This window comes from Sciurus vulgaris (genome assembly GCF_902686455.1).
Source record: "Sciurus vulgaris genome assembly, chromosome: 14".
NCBI classification, from domain to species: Eukaryota; Metazoa; Chordata; class Mammalia; order Rodentia; family Sciuridae; genus Sciurus; species Sciurus vulgaris.
This window is the reverse complement of record NC_136475.1, coordinates 8,447,156-8,464,540: the sequence shown is the minus strand read 5'-3', so window position 1 is coordinate 8,464,540 and position 17,385 is coordinate 8,447,156. Positions and strand designations below refer to the sequence as shown.

The following is a 17,385-nucleotide window of genomic DNA, read 5'->3' as shown; positions in this document are numbered from 1 at the left end:
AGGCTAGAAGAGTTTTGAGATACATCCTAGACACACAGAATTTAAAGGCCATGCTGGTTGAGTCTTGGTGGTTAGAGGGTAATGAAAAATGTTACTGGAACTAGAGGAAAAAAGGTCCTTGTTATAAAGTTGCAAAGAACTTGTCTGAACTCTGTTAGTGTTTTGTGGGAGGTGAAATTTGGGAGTGATGAAATTATTTAGCAGAGATTTCTAGGCAAAGTATGAAGGTACAGGTTAAGGCCTTGCTGCTTCTAGGAAGAAGTAACAGGAAAGATGAATTCAAGAATGGAAGGCTAAGCAAGAAGGAATCTGAACTTGAAAGATTTGGAAAATTCTATTCACATGGCAAAGAATGAGAAAGTTTGTTAGGAAGAAGGGACCAAGTGTGTGGCTGAAGGACCATCTGGTAGAGTTCCTGGAGGTGACTCCGTCCTTTCACCTTCGTTTCCCAGGCAGACATCTTCAGCTGAAGCCTTCGAGGCAAGACGGCCCTGCAGAGCCTTGGGGGTGTGGCCATTTGGCAGAGCACCAGTGGCAGGGTTGGCACTCCAGGGGGTCCAGAGACAGTGCATCGAGTTAAAGAGGATACCCTCAAGTCTAAGGATCTAGTGGGATTTGCCTTACCAGGCTTAGGACTTGCTTGGAACCATTACTCAGTGCCTCTCCCGTTTCTCCCCTTTGGCACAGATACGTAGCCTCTATGCATGGCCCACGATTGTATTTTGGAAGCACATAACTTATTTGGTTTCATAGGTTCACAGCTGGGGAGGAATTTTGCCTGAGGATTACTCTCAGTCTCGCTCATACCTGAATTAGGTGATATTTGGATTAAAGTTGGAACTTTACACCTTATACTTGATGGAATGAATTACAACTCTGGGGGCATTTTTCATGCATGGTCATGAACTGTGGTGGGGAGGCGGGAGTGGGAAGCTGTGGACTGAGCTGTGTCTTCCCTGGAATCCATGTTGAAGCCCTAAGCCCCGGTGAGACTGTATTTGGAGAGAAGGCTTCTAGGAGGTAAGAAAGGCTAGGTGAGGACCTAAACATGGGGTCCTAACCTAAGGTGATCGGTGGCCTTATAAGAGGAAGATACTCTTTCTCTCTCCTAGTCCATGCACTGAGGAAAGTTCATGTAAAGACAGAACAAAAAGGTAGCCACCTGCAAGCCAGAAAGAGAACCCTAGCTAGCAGTGGAGTCGGCTGGTACCCTGATCAAGACCCCCTAACGTGCAGAACTGTGGGAAATAAACTTCTAGAGCCATCCAGTCGGTAGAGTTTTGTTATGGCAGATTAGGCAGACTGAGGCAAAAACAGACCCCCCCCCCCCAAAAAAAAGGAAGAAAGAAAGAAAGAAACAGAACAGAACTCTGAAATCGTGGGACTGCAACCAAAGATCTAATAGTTCTGTCATCAGAGTCCAGAAAAGAGAGGAGGCAGGACAATGGTCTGAAACTGTATTTTGAAGGAATGATGGCTGAAAATTCCCCAAAGTGGCAAAAGACATAAATGTACAGATTAAAGCAGCTCAACAAACTCCAGAGGCCCACTCAAAGAAATCCACATCAAAACAACACAGTGAAGCTTCCAGAAATTAAAAACACTGCTCTCAAAATAATGTTTCCAATAATAACCTTCACAATTTCAATTAAATATGTTATACACAAAGATGTCATTTGGCTTGAGTCAAGAGAAAAACAGTGAAGGACAAGTGTTTCAAAGTCTCTTCAAGTTTTTCACAATCTAATATGCAATGTCAGTGCAAGTTTACAATTAAGTCTTACTATGGTATTAAAAAACTAAGGTACAAACTACAAACAACTGAGGTAAATCCTTATAAATAAACACTCTCAGGTAACTCAGATAGGTTAAAAAAGACTGGACACATCAAAGGTCTCTTCTGTTCACTCCCTTCTGAGCTGTAGGCCATGACCTTGGAATGCACTTGATTCTCAGTAGGGGACATCTCACTAAGCAAGGTCTGCCGGTCAGGAGTGGCAGGGCCCCTGGGCAGCATTCCTTGGCTTCGGTCCCAATGGTGCCTTCATGGAGCAAGCGCAGTGCTGCTGCTGGCTGTGAGCACTTAGCTGAGCTGTTGTCTCCATCAGCACTCACAGGGCGCTCTCCCCAGTCTTTCCATCTCCCTCCTTTGTATCCTTAGCTAAAGGCTGAAGGACCTTTGTTCCTCCACCATCCTCACCCTGGAGGATGAATTCATTGTGAATCCCCATCTCTAATTTCTACCCCTGCAACTTACCACTGATCTCTGTAGGACTCCATCCCCTTGGCATGACGAGATGCCCCTTCCCCGCCCCCACCCTGGCACACCCTATTTCTCTCTCAAGCTGGTAGTTTACATACACGTTAGACATAAACTTCCCCTTCACACGCCCTCCATTAGGACATCTTAAACCATGTAAACCCCCTTTAGCAGTCTGGTGAGCTATGCCCACATCGACGATGACCTTTTTAACAGTCACTTTCTCTGTGGTCCTCGCGGCATGTCCGGGAAACTCCATGAGTCCACCCTGACGCGCATTCACCCAGTGTGAATCCTCTTCTGTTGGCCGAGGGCTGGGTGCTGATTGAGGGCCGCTGCGTGTTCCTTCCTTCCCCCTCCAGCATGCGTTTTCTGGTGCTGAGAAAGGGAGGAGCTCTGGCTGAAGGCCTTCCCGCAGGCCTGGCACCGGTAGGGCCTCTCCCCAGTGTGAGTCTTCTGATGTTTTGTGAGAGAGGAGCTCTGGCTGAAGGCCTTCCCGCAGTCCTTGCACTTGTAGGGTTTCTCTCCAGTGTGAGTCCTCTGATGACGGATGAGCGCCGAGCGGTCACTGAAGGCTTTGGCGCAGTCAGTGCATTTGTAGGGCTTCTCCCCAGTGTGAGTCCTCTGGTGCTGGGTCAGGGCGGAACAGTAGCCAAAGGCCTTGCCACACTGGCCGCACTCGTAGGGCCTCTCGCCGGTGTGAGTCCTCTGGTGCTGGATCAGGCCCGAGCGGTCACCGAAGGCCTTGCCGCACTCGTTGCACTTGTAGGGCTTCTCCCCGGTGTGGATGACCTGGTGCTGGGTCAGGAAGGTGCTCTGGCTGAAGGCCTTGCCGCACTGGCCGCACTCGTAGGGCTTCTCCCCGGTGTGGATGCGCTGGTGCTGGGTGAGGTAGGAGCTCTGGTTGAAGGCCTTGCCGCACTGGCCGCACTCGTAGGGCCTCTCGCCGGTGTGGACGATGTGATGGCGGATGAGGGCTGAGCGGTGGCTGAAGGCCTTGCCGCACTCGTGGCAGCTGTAGGGCTTCTCCCCGGTGTGGACTCTCTGGTGCAGGGTGAGGTGGATGCTCTGGCTGAAGGCCTTGCCGCACTCCTGACACTCGTAGGGCTTTTCTCCCGTGTGGATCCTCTGATGCAGGACAAAAGCCGAGTAGTAACTGAAGGCTTTGTCACACTCGTCGCATTTCCAAGGTTTCTTCCCTGCACACATCCTCTCATGTCTAAGTATATCTGAATTTCGTTTCAAGTTCTTTTTAAATGAATCAAAGTTATGAAGTCTCTCTTCTTGTTGTTGGACCAGCAATGACCGCCGACTCAGATTCCTTCTAAATTCATCACACTGGTAGCTTCTCTCTCCAGAAAGTTTCTTCTGAGTGACGACTTCTTGAATCAAAGGTTTCTCATGGTTTTCCTGCTGACTCTCTAAAGAGTCTTCATGTCCACTGGAACCTTCCTTTGGAAATCTTTCTATCAACACCCCAGGCGCTGATTCCTCTTCAGCAAAGTCCTTCTCTGGAGTTAGCTCCTTGCTTTCTGGAATGGTCTCCCAGTCTGAAAGAAGCGAAAATACACAGGCATCATTTCCTATGCTGAGAGACAAGTAACCCTGGTGGCTGAAATAATAAACCAACAAACAATGCTTTCAGGAAGCAAATGAACTTCAAAGCTCTCAAAAGTAGCCTTCTGATCTTGAGGAATGAGAAAACAAGTGCCTGGGAAAGACACGCAGTGGCATAAAGAGAGAAGGGGACAGGGCACTCAACATTCTCTGCAGCAGAGTAGGAAGTGAAGAAAAACACAGGAAGACTAAAAAGAGGTGACCTGGGAAATAGTAGACCAGAAAAAGGGTTTGTAAGCACCGGGATTGGGATCAAAAAAAGCGGCCTCCTAGATACTCCCTGCCACGCCCATCTCTCCAGAACCTCTCACTGCCTTTGCAAAGGCCACCTTCAGCCGATCTCCTTGCCACCCACCGTCTCCCACGCTCTTATGTCCCTGTCACTACTAACAGGCTCATCTCCCCAAACCATCCTCCTTACACAAACCTCTGCCAAGATTTCAAGAGGCCACTCTTTCTGGAAGCTAGCATTCCACGTGGTCTAGATTTACAAACTGAGATTATAAAGCACAGTCATGAGGAAGAAACTGACCATCTCTGACTGCTTACCATTACACAACATCTGTCAAACAGGAGAGGCAGGGGAAGGGAGGAAGAGAAGGAGCCGCAAAAGAGCAGAGTGTGGCGAGGTCAAAGCCCCGTGTGCTCAGATTGGCCCCTGACCTGTTGGGTTACCTGCCCCAAGATCCTGGGCTTCCAAGTAAGGGTGAAAGACTTCACTGTTCAAAATGTTTAAAGACTTCCAGGCTTCGATGGTGCTACTGTTTAGACAGGGTGCGAGTGTGCTCCCAAGGGCTCACATGCTGGAAGCTTGGTCCTCAGTAGCAGTGTTGAGGTGGTGGAACCCAAGTGGTGGGGCCTAATGAAAGGTAAGCAGATCACAGGCACCTCCCTCAGAAGGGGATTAATGCTGGTCACAAGGAAAATGTATGAGTTCCTGCAGCAGCAGGTTGTTACAAAGTGAGGCCAGCAAAGTGCTTGACACAAGCTTTGATCCTTTCCATTTCTCTACCATGTTATAATGCAGCTAAGGGGCCCCTCGCCAGTAAGGAGCAGATGCTAATGCCATGCTCTCAAATCTCTAGAACTGTAAGCTAAAAGAACCATATTTCTTTATAAAGTACTCAGCCTCAGGTATTTTGCAACAGCAGCACAAAGTGGACTAGTATGGGCAGTCTTTACTATCCAACCATGTCGCTAAATGAAATGAATCTATTAAACACAATACTATAAATTACATATCATACTCAGGGAAATGCCTGGTATTTTAAAGGATAAATAGGTAGTAAAAGTTTAAAGACAAATGGACTTCAAGCTAAGCAAAGTGGAAAAATTTAAACCCCAAATATTTGTGGAGAACATATGGATACTGAGGAACTTTTCTTTGTGGTATTAAGGATTCAAACTGGAGAACAGAGAAGGCAAATAATCTAGGCAGGTGGACTAACAAAGGCCTTGAAAATAGGTCGAGGAACACAGCACTGGCAGAGTAAGCAACTCGCTTGGGAATCTACCAATATTGGGCTGCCTCAAGCACACGAGGATCAGACTAAACAAGTGTAATCAGCTGATAGGCTACTGCAGTGATCTAGTTTGAGAGAAGTAACAGGATCAAATCCATGTCATCTTTAAAAACAAAAATGGTACCAGTATTTAATCAGTGGCATTCACTTGGGATTGGGGGTCAGTTCAGTGGCACAGTGCTTGCCAAGCAGGTGCAAAGCTCTGGGTTCAATCTTCAGCACCAGAAGATGAGGCAGGGAGCAAGAGTGTTCACTTGCATAGCATACAGCCAAGTACTGTTCTAGATGGTTTTTTTGTTTTGTTTTGTCTTGTTTAAGCTGGGGATTGAACTAGGAGTGCTTAACCACTGAGTCACATCAAAAGCCTTTTTTATATTTTATTTAGAGACAGGGTCTCACTGAGCTACTTAGGGTCCTACTAAGTTGCTGAGGCTGGCCTTGAACTTGTGATCCTCCTGCCTCAAACTTCCCAGCTGCTGGTTACTGGCGTGCACCACTGTGCCCAGTCTGTTCTAAACATTTCTCTTAGACTATTTCATTTTCCCCTTGCCATAATCCTAGTTAAGTGCCATGACAATCCCCTTTTTTACAGTTGGAGAATCGAGTCACAGAGGGAATAAGTTACTTGTTAAAGATCACAGAAAAATTGAGTAGCTAAGATGGGCTTTGAACCCAGAAGACTGTTCTGAAGTCCGCACTCTTACCCACCATGCTATGCTGCCTCTGCTGGATAACAGAAAGGCAAGGTATCAATTTAGAGTCACCGGCCTAAGACTGGAAAAACGCAGCACCATCCTGCAGAGATAAAACAGCGTGCATGAAGAACCCTGACTTAGAGCCTTCCCTAAGCAAATTCAGGCAAGTTATTAGCAAACATTACAATGTTAGCTTCATTTTTACCGTATTTGGGAAAAGAATTGGTTTGAAAGAGTAGAAAATATTAAAATTCAGACTTTATATTCAGCACCCTCAGAGCTGGGGTGTGGCGCGGGAGAGGCTGGGACTCCACTTCAGCATCACTGTGGGTCCAGGGAAGCCTGGACGGCTCCCCGCAGGCCTCTCCACCACCGGTGGTTTATTCCCACTGTCCCCACGCTCACTCACCGGGACTGGCTGCTTTGGAGGCTTCTCTCCCCAGCTCCTCCCTACACTCCAGCTGAGAGATCACAGCAGGCTTGGAAATCGGAAGTCCTGTTCATGGGGAGAAAGGGAGTATGGTGAGGAAGCGGGGTCAGCTCCTTGGTCTTGAGGGAAGGCAGCAGAGTGAGGGGGTCGGCTCTGCACTTCCTCCCCAGCAGTGCTGAGGTCAGGAGGCTGATGGGGGTATTTAAGATTGGAACATCCAGCCACTTGTTTTTCTCTCTCCCTATTAAAAGAATAAACACCATTCTCTTGAAGAGTCATTTTCCTCACATCCTTGGTCAAGGAACAAAGGAGGAGGCTACAGGACCAGATGATGAAAGTGTCCATTTCTGACTCTGGGAGTGTTAGAACTACATCCCAAAACAAACAGCAACACACACACACACACACACACACAAAACCAAACCTTACAGAAATTAACTCTTTGAACCCAGGACCTCAGAGCTCTAGGAAGCCCAAGTACTGCCCTAGGTGGCTTCACGAGGGGCAGGAGAGCCCTCCTTACCCAGCAGGACCAGACTGCGATGCTTCTCAGGTCTATCTCCTGGAGCGGCAGCCAGCTGCCCCCACTGGGTGAGAGCCTCAGCCACATCCCTGATCCTCAACGATTCCTGGAAACACAAACACACCAGTGCTTACCCGTGGTGGGCCTTCTTCCAAAGGCTTCTGGGAAGGACCCAAAACGACAGCTTAGGAGTAGACAGGAAGGCTAGCAAGGTGAGACAAAATGATTCTGCCATCCCTTCTGACCTGAAGGTTCTCTGGCCCACGTGTGATCCACAGACTCACCATATCCACCATGCACCAGACCTGCATGTCACCTACAGGCAGGAGGGAGAGCGAACGCCTTCAGTGTGAAACCTGAAGGAAAGCGCTCTTAGCTCTCTATTGTTAAGTTAGATTAAGGACTGGAGAATCCCTTACTATTAGGGTAAGGGAAGAAAATATAATTATGAACTTAAATTTTTTTAATGTTATGACATTTTAAATATAAGAAGTTCATGAAATATGAACTATTTTTCTCTCCAGTTTTTTTTTTCAGAATAAACTCATCCAATATATATTAAAAATTAAGACGTCTGCTTCACGTGTCACTGAATATGGATGTCTTCAAGCCCAAATTAGAATGGAAGTTCCCACGGTGTTCTTGTCATTGCCCACAAGGGCCTGTGGCCCGGCCCCTGCCTCTGCCTCCTCGTGCTCTTCCCGCACTCTGTGCTCCAGCTGCTCGCTCTGTAAAACGTGTGCCGCAGTCCCTGTGAACCCTCCCCAATGCTTCCTGCTTTGCACCATCTTTTCAGCTATTTGAATCCCCACATTTCGATCTCAACTCAGGGTCACCTCCTCGAGGAGGCCTCCTCCACTCTGGCTGTGGCACCGTGCTCCTTCCTTTCTCTCAGTACACACGCTAGAGACTCTGTGATCAACATCTGTCTGGCCCACAAGATGGCAAGCTCCACGGAGCAGCAGCCAGGTCTGGTCTTGCTCATCAAAGCAGCCCTAGAACCTCCCTCAGCGCAGGGACTCCATAAGTGTCTGCTGGAGAGCTGAATGAGGGAAGGAACAAATGAATAAGAATTAGCAGAAACAAGTTTAAAAGGGTACTTTATAAAAGTGTGCATGGGATCAAAGGTGGAGAGGGAACAGAAGCGTACCTAACACTGAAACACTGTGGGAATGTTCACCCTGATCTTTAATTAGATGACAGGCACCAAGTGTAGCTTGTCTACTAAAATGTGGGAAGAGGGAACAAGACAGGTAATATGCTCCTCTGAATCTGTTTACTGCTATTAAGACAAACGCATAATCATTTTTCTAATCTAGTAAGGGAACTTCTATACGATACCCACTGACCTGAGACTCACTTAACATAGACCAGGCCCTAAACTGCTAGTGAAAGAATAAGTCTCTCACCTCTTTGAACTACCTACCCACTTCTGCCACAGGCCCCGGAACATATACCACCATGCATGATTTAACAATGGATATACAGTCTGAGGAATGCGTGGTGGGTGAGGCAATCCCACACTGCAGCAAACATCAGAGAGGGTGATTACAGAATACGGTGCCATTGCTCAGGGATACGATCCTGAAGGCAGGCCTCCCCTGCGTGGTCTGTTGTTGACTAAAAGGTCCTATGTGGCGTGTGACGGTACCTGAACAGTTAATTCTGCTTACGTTAGCATTCTAATGAATACAACATAGCCCTCTCTTCAAAACAACTGATAAAGTCATGCACGAAAAGAAAGGAAGTGGAAAGAACCACCTACTTTGAAAACTGCCTGGCTAAAATAAACTCTTATTCTAACACTTGAAGTATGAAACACTGCACTTGGGCGTATGCCTTAGAAGTGATCACACAAGCAAGATCAAACAATGCCAACACCAAAACACTAATCAGCAGCTCCTCTCAGACTCTGGCTCCCCAAGAAAACATCAGCAAGCAAACTCCTTTAAGAGCATGCACTGGGGCTAGGCGCTGCCCAGCAGCTACTTCTGACCTCCTTGCCCCTATTTCTTGATCCCAGAGATCAAGACCCATACTGGCATTTTACCCGCTATTGTACACGGATCATGAGCACTTGTGTGCCCTGAGGTCTGACTTGACACAGACAAGCAATCCCAGGTTCTGTACTGAAGGGGCTGTGGATCTCCCAGTATCCTAGCTAGATTCTACAGAGGCATCTTTACTCATCTTCTCTCTTCAACTATGACGTGCTTCATCTGTGTGTGTGTTGGGTGGGGCAGGATTTACTAGGGATTGAACTCGGGTACTCTACTGAGCTACTCCCCGAGTCCTTTTTATTTTGAGACACCATCTCACTAAGTTGCCCAGGCTGACCTGGAACTTGGGATCCTCCTGCCTCAGCCTTCCAAGTATTTCCCAGTACTGCTGGTATTACAGGTGTGCACCACCATACCTGGTTTGACCTGTTTCATCTTGCTGGGCCTCTAAAGACCTTCCTGGGCCTATCTGCTTTTGGAATAACACTCAGCATAGATTTTCTTGTGATCTGGTTATAATGCATCCACATTTTCCTCACCACACTACAGCCGACCCCACCCCCCAGTGACTCACACCCCTCAATGACGTCCGACTCTCTCATCTCTTGAAGGTATGTGTGTGTGTGTTTTGTTTGTTTTGCCAAAGACATTTTCTCTCTTAGAATATTCCTGTATTATTCTGCTCTCTTGTTTTCTAAATGCAGCTTTTATTCCAAACCTTCCCCAAATACTCTAGATAATGGGAAACTTTCAGGGTTGTGTATGACTTGAAGCAATCATTTCTACATTAAAAAAAATATATATTTTATATATATATATATATATATATTTTTTTTTTTTTCACACTTTATTTTACTTATCTGTATCTTACTCCTCAGGAAACTCCACGAGGCAGGGCAAGTGGGTACTATGACTTTGTATCTCACTGTAAGGTCAATTACAGTACTGAGTGGCTAGTAGGTGCCAGCAAGCCCTTAGAGAAGCAGCAGTGCTGGGAAGGAAATTTTTGTGCAAGTCAGGAACATTTCCCATGAGGTTCCTCACTCATCCATACACCAAGAGGAACCCAGTAGCCTAGGATTCAGGGCGGAGCAATTTCTTTTGTTCTTTCTTTTTAATATTTTTTAGTTGTAGACAGACATAGTATCTTTATTTTATTTATTTTTATGTGGTGCTGAGGATCAAACCCTGTGCCTCACATGTGCAAGGCAAGTGCTCTACCACTGCGCCACAATGCCAGCCCAAGGAGCAATTTCTTAACAATGGAAAATATGCTGAGAACGAAGAAAAAAAGAAGAAACCTAAACTTACCTGTGACCCAGGAGTCAGCAGCATGTCAGTCACACCATTTTCTTTTGGCTCTGCAGCACTGGGAAGGTTTGGGACCTCAGAAAAGGACCCTAGGAGTGGAGAGAAGCGTGACAATTACTGTGGACTTGCAGTCCAGCAGCAGAAACGGCCACGCACCAGCTAACCGACCGAGTCGACCCAGGGACGCTGAGGGCCGCACGACATCCTGTACACAGGACAGCGCGGCCGTGGCTGCCTCGGGATCCTCCGCCTCCTCCACCGCTAAGCGCCAGCAGAATTCCCCTGTGGGAATGGACACTGAACGCACGTTTCCTCTCATCGGCGGCGCTCGGGGACGCAGGATCGGGCCCGCGCCAAGTCCTTCCTGAACACCGGCTCCTCGGGTTCGCGCCGGGCTGCCCGGGAAGGGCACTGGACTGGTGGGAAAACGACGGCCGGCAAACAGAGGAGGGGTCGAGCCGTCCGACGCTGCCCGTGCGCCCACCTCCCGCCACGCTTCCTCGGCTCCTGCGAGCCCAGAACAATCCCGACCAACCAGCGGTCGGGGCGCGACCCGCGCCCGCGGGGGAACCGCGACGCCAGGCCCACGGCTGGGCGGCGGCGCTCCGGGGAGGACGTGATGCCGCCGCGGGGCACCCTTCTCCAGCCCCTTGTCCCTGGCCGGCACCGCGGCCGCAGGCCTCGATCCTCACCTCGGTCCCCGGGCTCCATGGCGACTGCCTCCCGGGCCCGCGCCGGGGGGAAGACCCGGGGCCCCGGCCCCCAGCCGTCTTTCTTCCGGGCACGCGGACTCTGAGGGACTCGCTCTTAGCCCTCCTCCAAGCCGGGTCGGGCCTCTCGCCCGACACGGAGGAAGAGGGGATCGGTGACAATGGCATCTAGGAGCCGCCGCGACGAGCGGCGCCGGCCACCGCGCGGCGGAACTACAAGCCCCAGCATGCCCCGCGGCCGCCGTCGCGTCGCGCCTCCCAGAGGGCCCCGCGCCTGCCGTCGCCCGGCGCCGCCCCTCGCCGCGCGGGAGCGCTCCCGAGGGCTCCGGCTGCGGACGCGAGGCGCGACGAGGCCCGCCGCGCGTGGGACGTGGATGCGCGCCGCTGTAGCTCGGGAGCGCGGTGCTCCTGGTCCCCGCAGACGGATTCACGTCTATGGCTGTGCGCCCTCCGCGGGGACGTGCGCGGATGCTGCCCCGCCGCCATTGCCGCCGCTCCGCTGCGTCCCCACGTTAACTGGGACCGCAGTTGTTGGAACAGGTTGCTTCGGTTTGCCTCAAGTGCCCAGGGCCGCCGGATCCAGGCTGCCCTCCTGAATGAGGAGAAATGGAATATCAGTCCTGGGAATTACCTCAACCCAGAAAGAGCCCCAAGAACCACCAGGACCTGGTACTGCCGATCTCGAGGAGACGAGCCCGAAAACACGGCTTCTAGGCTCCCAGGAGCGCTTCGAGTGGGCGGCCCGCGGCTGCCGCGTGTTCTTGCCACCCCGTAACGAAGGAGCCGGCTTCTGTCCGGCTCGCATTGCCGAGGGAGAAAATCCGGTTTGCTTGACCGTGTTTCCGTGTCCAGCTGCCCTTGCGCTAACAGAATCCCCGCGCGGTTAGCTGGACCAGGGTTTCTCAAGGCAGACATTCCATTTCTCTTCACTCCTGCCTTTTGCTGGAGACTGAGAACACAAGTGTTTCTTAAAGAGGCAGAGGAGAGCTTTCCTCCATGCTGGCTGGAACATAGACAAGTGTCATCATGAGCCATGTGGACAAGGAAGGTTGACCCCTAGGAATGGCACAGCAACGAGGTAGAAGGAATGAGCCTGGCAGTTGATTCAAACAGAGCTTGAAAGAAATGTAAACTGTTCTGTATAAGCCACTGTTATTTAGGGTTTCTCCTCCTGGGGCACACTTATCTCCTAATTGGTTTGTAGATTCCAGTGTAGTCAACTAGGGCTGGAGGAAGAAGGAGCTCGCTTGTGTAAAAGAGTAGAGACTCTGATTAAAAACAAATACAGAATGAGTGTAAGTAAAATCTTTGAGTTGTGCAGACTGTGGTGAATACAAGGACACCAACACTCGAGATAAAATGAGTTAAGGACATTGTGACTATTTCTGTGAAGCAGCCCATCCCTCTGGAGGCCCCAGAAGCTGCCAGTTTCAGATATGGCCAGTCTAGCTTCCCCCACCCCTCTTAGCCCACCCTGCTAACCGGCCACGTGCGGCCTAAAATAGATAAACTAAAGCGTGCTGTTTGTATTCCATGAGAAAAAGAAAAAAAAAAAAAAAAAAAAAAAAACCACCCCTGTTGTAAGCCATCAAGTTTTTTTGTGTAAGATTTTTCACTTTAAAAAACCAGCTTGCAGAAGTCACTGCCACTCCTGCTCCGTGCTGCTTGGAGTGGCAGTCCTGATGCATCAACCTGGTTTTTTTTTTTTTGTTTTTCCAAAATTAAACTTTTTCTAACTTTAGTCTCTGGTGGTCTCACTACAGTCAATAACTGGGCCCCATAATAGCTTGACCTGTGCCGGCTCAAACAGCAGTGGGAGAATCTCCTGTCCTTCCACCAGGAGGAAATCAGGGATGGGCTGTTTCTTTGAGAAAATGTATTTGAAGGGCACCCCCAGCTGACCTATCTGAAACACCAGGGAATGCCTTTCTTCTCGCTAAATATCTTTACAGAAATTAATTGTTCCCACACCAATGGTCAGTCCTCCGTCCCTCACCTCATTTCACTTATGCACAGCAATGATAAAAGTTGACTACTATCTTGCTCCTGGAAACACACTCTGGTTTTCTTCCTGACTAGTCACTCCTAAGTCTTTTTAGTTATGTCCTCCTCTTCTGCCCTTTTTCCGAACCTGTGATTTTTAGACTGCCATGATCAGAACTACCTGGAGATCTTAAAGCAGTGCTGGGCAGCACTTCTTTCTACTGGTCTGGTGGCCTGAGAATTTACATTTCCCACAAGTTCCCAGGTAAAGCTGAAGCTGCTTTTCTGGGAATCAGTTACATGTCCAAATGCCCCAGAGCTCAAACTTTGGGTCTCTTCTTCCTTTTCTGTCAACATTTGCCAACCGGTTGTAGTCAACTCCCAATTTGTATCTCCAGCCTGGGTTTCTTCCTTGAACTTGAGCTGTCTCCTCAGCTTTCTTTACTTGATGTTTAATAAATGACTAATATGGCACATTTAAAACAACTTCTCTCTCTTCTCCATTGCCACACCTCTTCCGCTGTAGTTTCCCCATCTCAGTAAATGGCAATTCCATCCTTATAGTTGCTCAGTTCAAACTGAACCATTGTCCTCTTTATCTCACACTCTACTTTGAGTTCCTCAGTGGACCCTTTTGGCTATATTCTTAAAACATGCAGAACCTGATCACATCTGAGTCCATCACAACCACCCTGATCCAAGTTTACGTCGTCTTTTGCCAGAATCACTGCAGATAGCTGCTAACCACTCCCACTTACTCTCACCCTACACATTCTATCTCAGCACAGCGGCTCCTCCATCTCAGAATAAAAGCCAAAGTCCTTAACACTGGCCACATCCCTTCATAACCTGCACCATGTACCCCCACTAGTTCTCTGAACTCATCTTCTTATGGGTCCTCCTCACTTGTTCTGCTGCAGATGAACCGTCCTCTTTGTCTTTCTTCTTCCAAGTGAAGAATGCTTTCACTGTGCAGCCTCTCTGCTAGTTCCATCTTGTCTCCTTCCCTCACATGGCCACACGCCCTGCTCTTTCACCTCCAGGCTTCGTTCACCTCTGTGAAGCCTGCCCTGACAACACTTCTTTTCTCCACAGCATTTATCTCTTTCTAATATATAATTGTTTATTTTGTTTTTTGGGTGATCCTGAAACTGGTTTCTCCACATCTGCTGGCAGATGGGGTCTGCTTAAGCTGCAGGTCTCTGCACCTGAGAAACATGTTGCCACTCTTTTTTTTTTTTTTTTTTCAGGTGGGGGTGGGTACCGGGGATTGAACTCAGGGGCACTTGACCACTGAGTCACATCCGCAGTCCTATTTTAATTTAGAGACAGGGTCTTACTGAGTTGCTTAGCACCTCACTGTTGCCGAGGCTAGCTTTGAACTCTCGGTCCTCCTGCCTCAGCCTCCTGAGCCACTGGGATTGCAGGCATGTGCCACCATCCCGGCCATGTTGCCACTCTTAATGGCAGGCTACGCCCTCCAGTGTTGCAGCAGGCCCCAGGAGCTTACCACCAGTTTCCTCTTTGAGTTCTTTGTTGGGGTCCTCTCTGCCATATCCTGCATGGAGGAGGAAAGGGTGGACTGCCAGAGTAGGATGTTGGCCATTTTTCTGTATTACTCAAAAAACTTATCTACTCAGTAAACACATGAGAGCCAATACTCTTTTTATTCCAGGGTGAGTGATGGGTCCAGCCATACCAATGCAGGCCTCTTTACAACATTTGAACTTGAGAAGCCCAACTCTCCTTCATTTATAATATCAGGTAAAGTGGGCAGGACTGAGAGGAGCTTCTGTGATGGACAGGATAGGGTGGAGCTAGGGGAGCCATCCTCTTAGGGAGAAAATTCCAGAAGGAAAAGGGAACCATCCCACGCAGCGCCACATATTTCCTGGCAGTTCCTAGAAGCCAGGCCTCCGCATCCCATGGCTCAACCTAGTCTGATTCTGCTAAATAAGGACAGCTTCCCACAGTTCTTGTCTCATGAATTCAAAGAATGAAATCCATAGACAAGAATGAGTGTAAAAGTAGGATTTATTCAGGTGTGCAGAGTAACAACTCCCACAGGGCGAGACGGGACCGATGGGTTGCTAATCTAGGGTTTATATAGTACTTGGGAGAATGCTGTTGGTCCAGATTTATGCTAATAAGAGTTTGGAAAAGTACTAACCCTATTGGTTGTCCCTGCAGTCCCATTCAGGACTGCCCTACTCCCGATTTTCTGCCACTCCTGGGGAAGCGAGACATTGAGGTCCTGGGATCCTGGACCTCAGAGGTTTGGGGTGCAGCACTGTGTGAGTTTCTGCAGTAGTGCTGTGTGAGACAGGCTTCTGTTGGGGATGTCCATACCCAGGCTGTGGTCAGGCCACTGGGGGATGACAGGTCAGTGCACCTTGGCTTGCCTCCACATGGTGGGCTCTGCAGGACCGTGGCCCCATGCTTGCCACCTGTGCTCCAGTCTGCCTGGGCCACTATTTCACAGCCCCGGGAAAAGGGCTTGGCTTCATCCCCAACTCTCATACATCAGAGATTGAACTTCATGGAGCAAGGAGTATCTTCAGAATATTTACTGGTAGGTAGATGATTAGTAACTGAGAGCATACTCTTCTCTCTAGTTTGTAGAGAAGGGAAAAGTGCCTGAAGCTAATACGGTCCACATTGGTTTTCTTGGTTTTCATTTATGTGCTTCTGGGAAAATCTGGACTTCCTCCATAACCCTATTTTTGCTTACATAGGCTCTACTTTGGAATAATGTGATCCTGAGCAGTAGCAGTCCCCTCAAGCATGTAAGTTAGTGTCACATGGCAGTAGAGTGGGGTTGGAAGAACACCTTGGAATAAAAAGTCACTGGTCTCCAGTGGATTGTCCTTGAGTTCTTCTAAATTTACTGAGGGCCTCCTATTTGTTCTAGTCTCTCTTTGAATTTGCCACAACATCCCATCAGAAAAGTATTCTTGCCTTCCTTGAGCAGCTATAAAAAGTCATAAACAGTCATTTGCTTTTATATGAAAGTTGATATTAAGAGAAAGGAATGAGGAATCTGTTAGCATGGAAGAAGACAAAGCCAAAACACAAAGACGGATTTGTGTGGCAAACAGGTGAAGGTTTAAGAGAGAGGTGCCAAAGGTCTCAGGCAGTGAGAAGGAAGTCAGACTTGAGGGAGGAAGTGGAGCTTGGGATGGCCTCACACGGGGAGTGGACAGGGCCTGTCTCCTGGGCCTAGTCCCATTACCGTGGGCACTTGCTGTCCCTCAGCCACCAGGGCCTTCTCAACCATTGACTGCACCACCTGTGGCTGCACAGCTGCCTACACAGTGCTGGGCTCCCCTTGCCTGCCACAGGCCACGGCTGCAGACCTCAAATCTCTGACTCCTCACACCACTTCCAGGTGTGCTGAAGTGCCACACGGTGGGTTGTGGGCTCTGGCTTCCCTAGGAGTGACTGGGTGAAAAACCTGAAGACAGAGGAAGCTGCTCAGATAAGTCCTTCTGCTCATCTTCACCTGTCCATTCCTCCACATGTGGTTTCTGCAGTGTCTGAAGAATTCTTGCAGAGCCAAGTAGGTGCACTTTCTGACTGATCTCTCTCCTCAGCTTGTGAAGGAGAGCCAGTGGATAATAGATCACTGCTTTTCTTCCCTTTCTCCCTACTTCACTTCCTTTTCCTTGCTCTTGCTGCCCTGGGTTTGTCCCTCATGAAGGAGGTACGATCCTTGCTTCAGGCTTTGTTTCCTAGGGAATCTGCGCTAAGACTGGGAGCCTGGCCATCTACCACCCCTGGTCCCTCTAGTGGCAGCATTGTTTCTAGGGAGAACTGTGGTCATGAGTGGGATTCACAGTGGAGCCAGAGGGTGGTTAGGACCAGGCAATGAAGGAGGAGGCACAGACCTGGATCAGGTAGGAAGGCTCTGGAGACAAGCCACTGGGAGAGACAGTTCTAGCACTTGGAGTTTCAAGGAAGCAAATGCCCAAGGGACCTAAGATTCTATGTCCAAATCCTTAAAGAAGTCTGTTTTAGTCAGCTTCTTCACTGCTGTGATTAAAAGGTCCTACCAGCACAATTATAAAGGGGAAAAGGTTTATTTGAAGGCTTTTGGTTTCAGAGGTCTTAGTTCATAGAAGGCAGCTCCATTCCTCAGGGTTTGAGGCTGATCATCATGGTGGAAGAGCGTGGCAGAGGGAAGCAGCTCACATCATCAGGAAGCAGAGAGTCTCCACTCTCCAGATACAAAATATATACCCCAAAGTCAAGCCCCAATTCCAGTCTCCTACAGCCACACCCCACCACTTCAATTAATCCCTTCAGAGATTAATTCACTGATTGAGTTAAGACT

At 49.0% G+C, this 17,385-nt stretch overlaps 1 protein-coding gene across 5 annotated transcripts; it reads right to left on the bottom strand.

The window, feature by feature from the left end:
* Positions 1 to 2,403: 2,403 nt before the first annotated feature.
* Positions 2,404 to 12,756, bottom strand: ZNF892 (zinc finger protein 892). 5 transcript variants are annotated; one of them, XM_079111160.1, is made up of 6 exons: positions 11,581 to 12,755; positions 10,360 to 10,448; positions 7,333 to 7,364; positions 7,049 to 7,154; positions 6,505 to 6,591; positions 2,404 to 3,810 (listed from the first exon to the last, which is right to left on the bottom strand). In XM_079111160.1, exons 3-6 carry the CDS (start codon positions 7,357 to 7,359, stop codon positions 2,540 to 2,542), a joined length of 1,491 nt encoding a protein of 496 aa, XP_078967286.1. In that variant the 5' UTR covers positions 7,360 to 7,364; positions 10,360 to 10,448; positions 11,581 to 12,755; the 3' UTR covers positions 2,404 to 2,539. The 5 variants fall into 5 exon arrangements, with proteins under 5 accessions (XP_078967286.1, XP_078967285.1, XP_078967287.1 ...); XM_079111159.1 differs by lacking the exon at positions 11,581 to 12,755 and adding an exon at positions 11,052 to 11,227; XM_079111161.1 differs by lacking the exon at positions 7,333 to 7,364 and having other exon boundaries at positions 11,581 to 12,756.
* Between the last annotated feature and the right edge of the window lie 4,629 nt (positions 12,757 to 17,385).

Bases quoted from the DNA above. Each gene is read 5' to 3' on its own strand.
- ZNF892 (XM_079111157.1), bottom strand. The intron at 7,155-10,359 runs GTAAGTTTAGGT...TTGTGTTTCCAG, and splicing joins TGCTGACTCCTGGGTCACAG to GAATCGTTGAGGATCAGGGA. The intron at 3,811-6,504 runs GTGAGTGAGCGT...CGCTTCTTTCAG, and splicing joins CTCCAAAGCAGCCAGTCCCG to ACTGGGAGACCATTCCAGAA.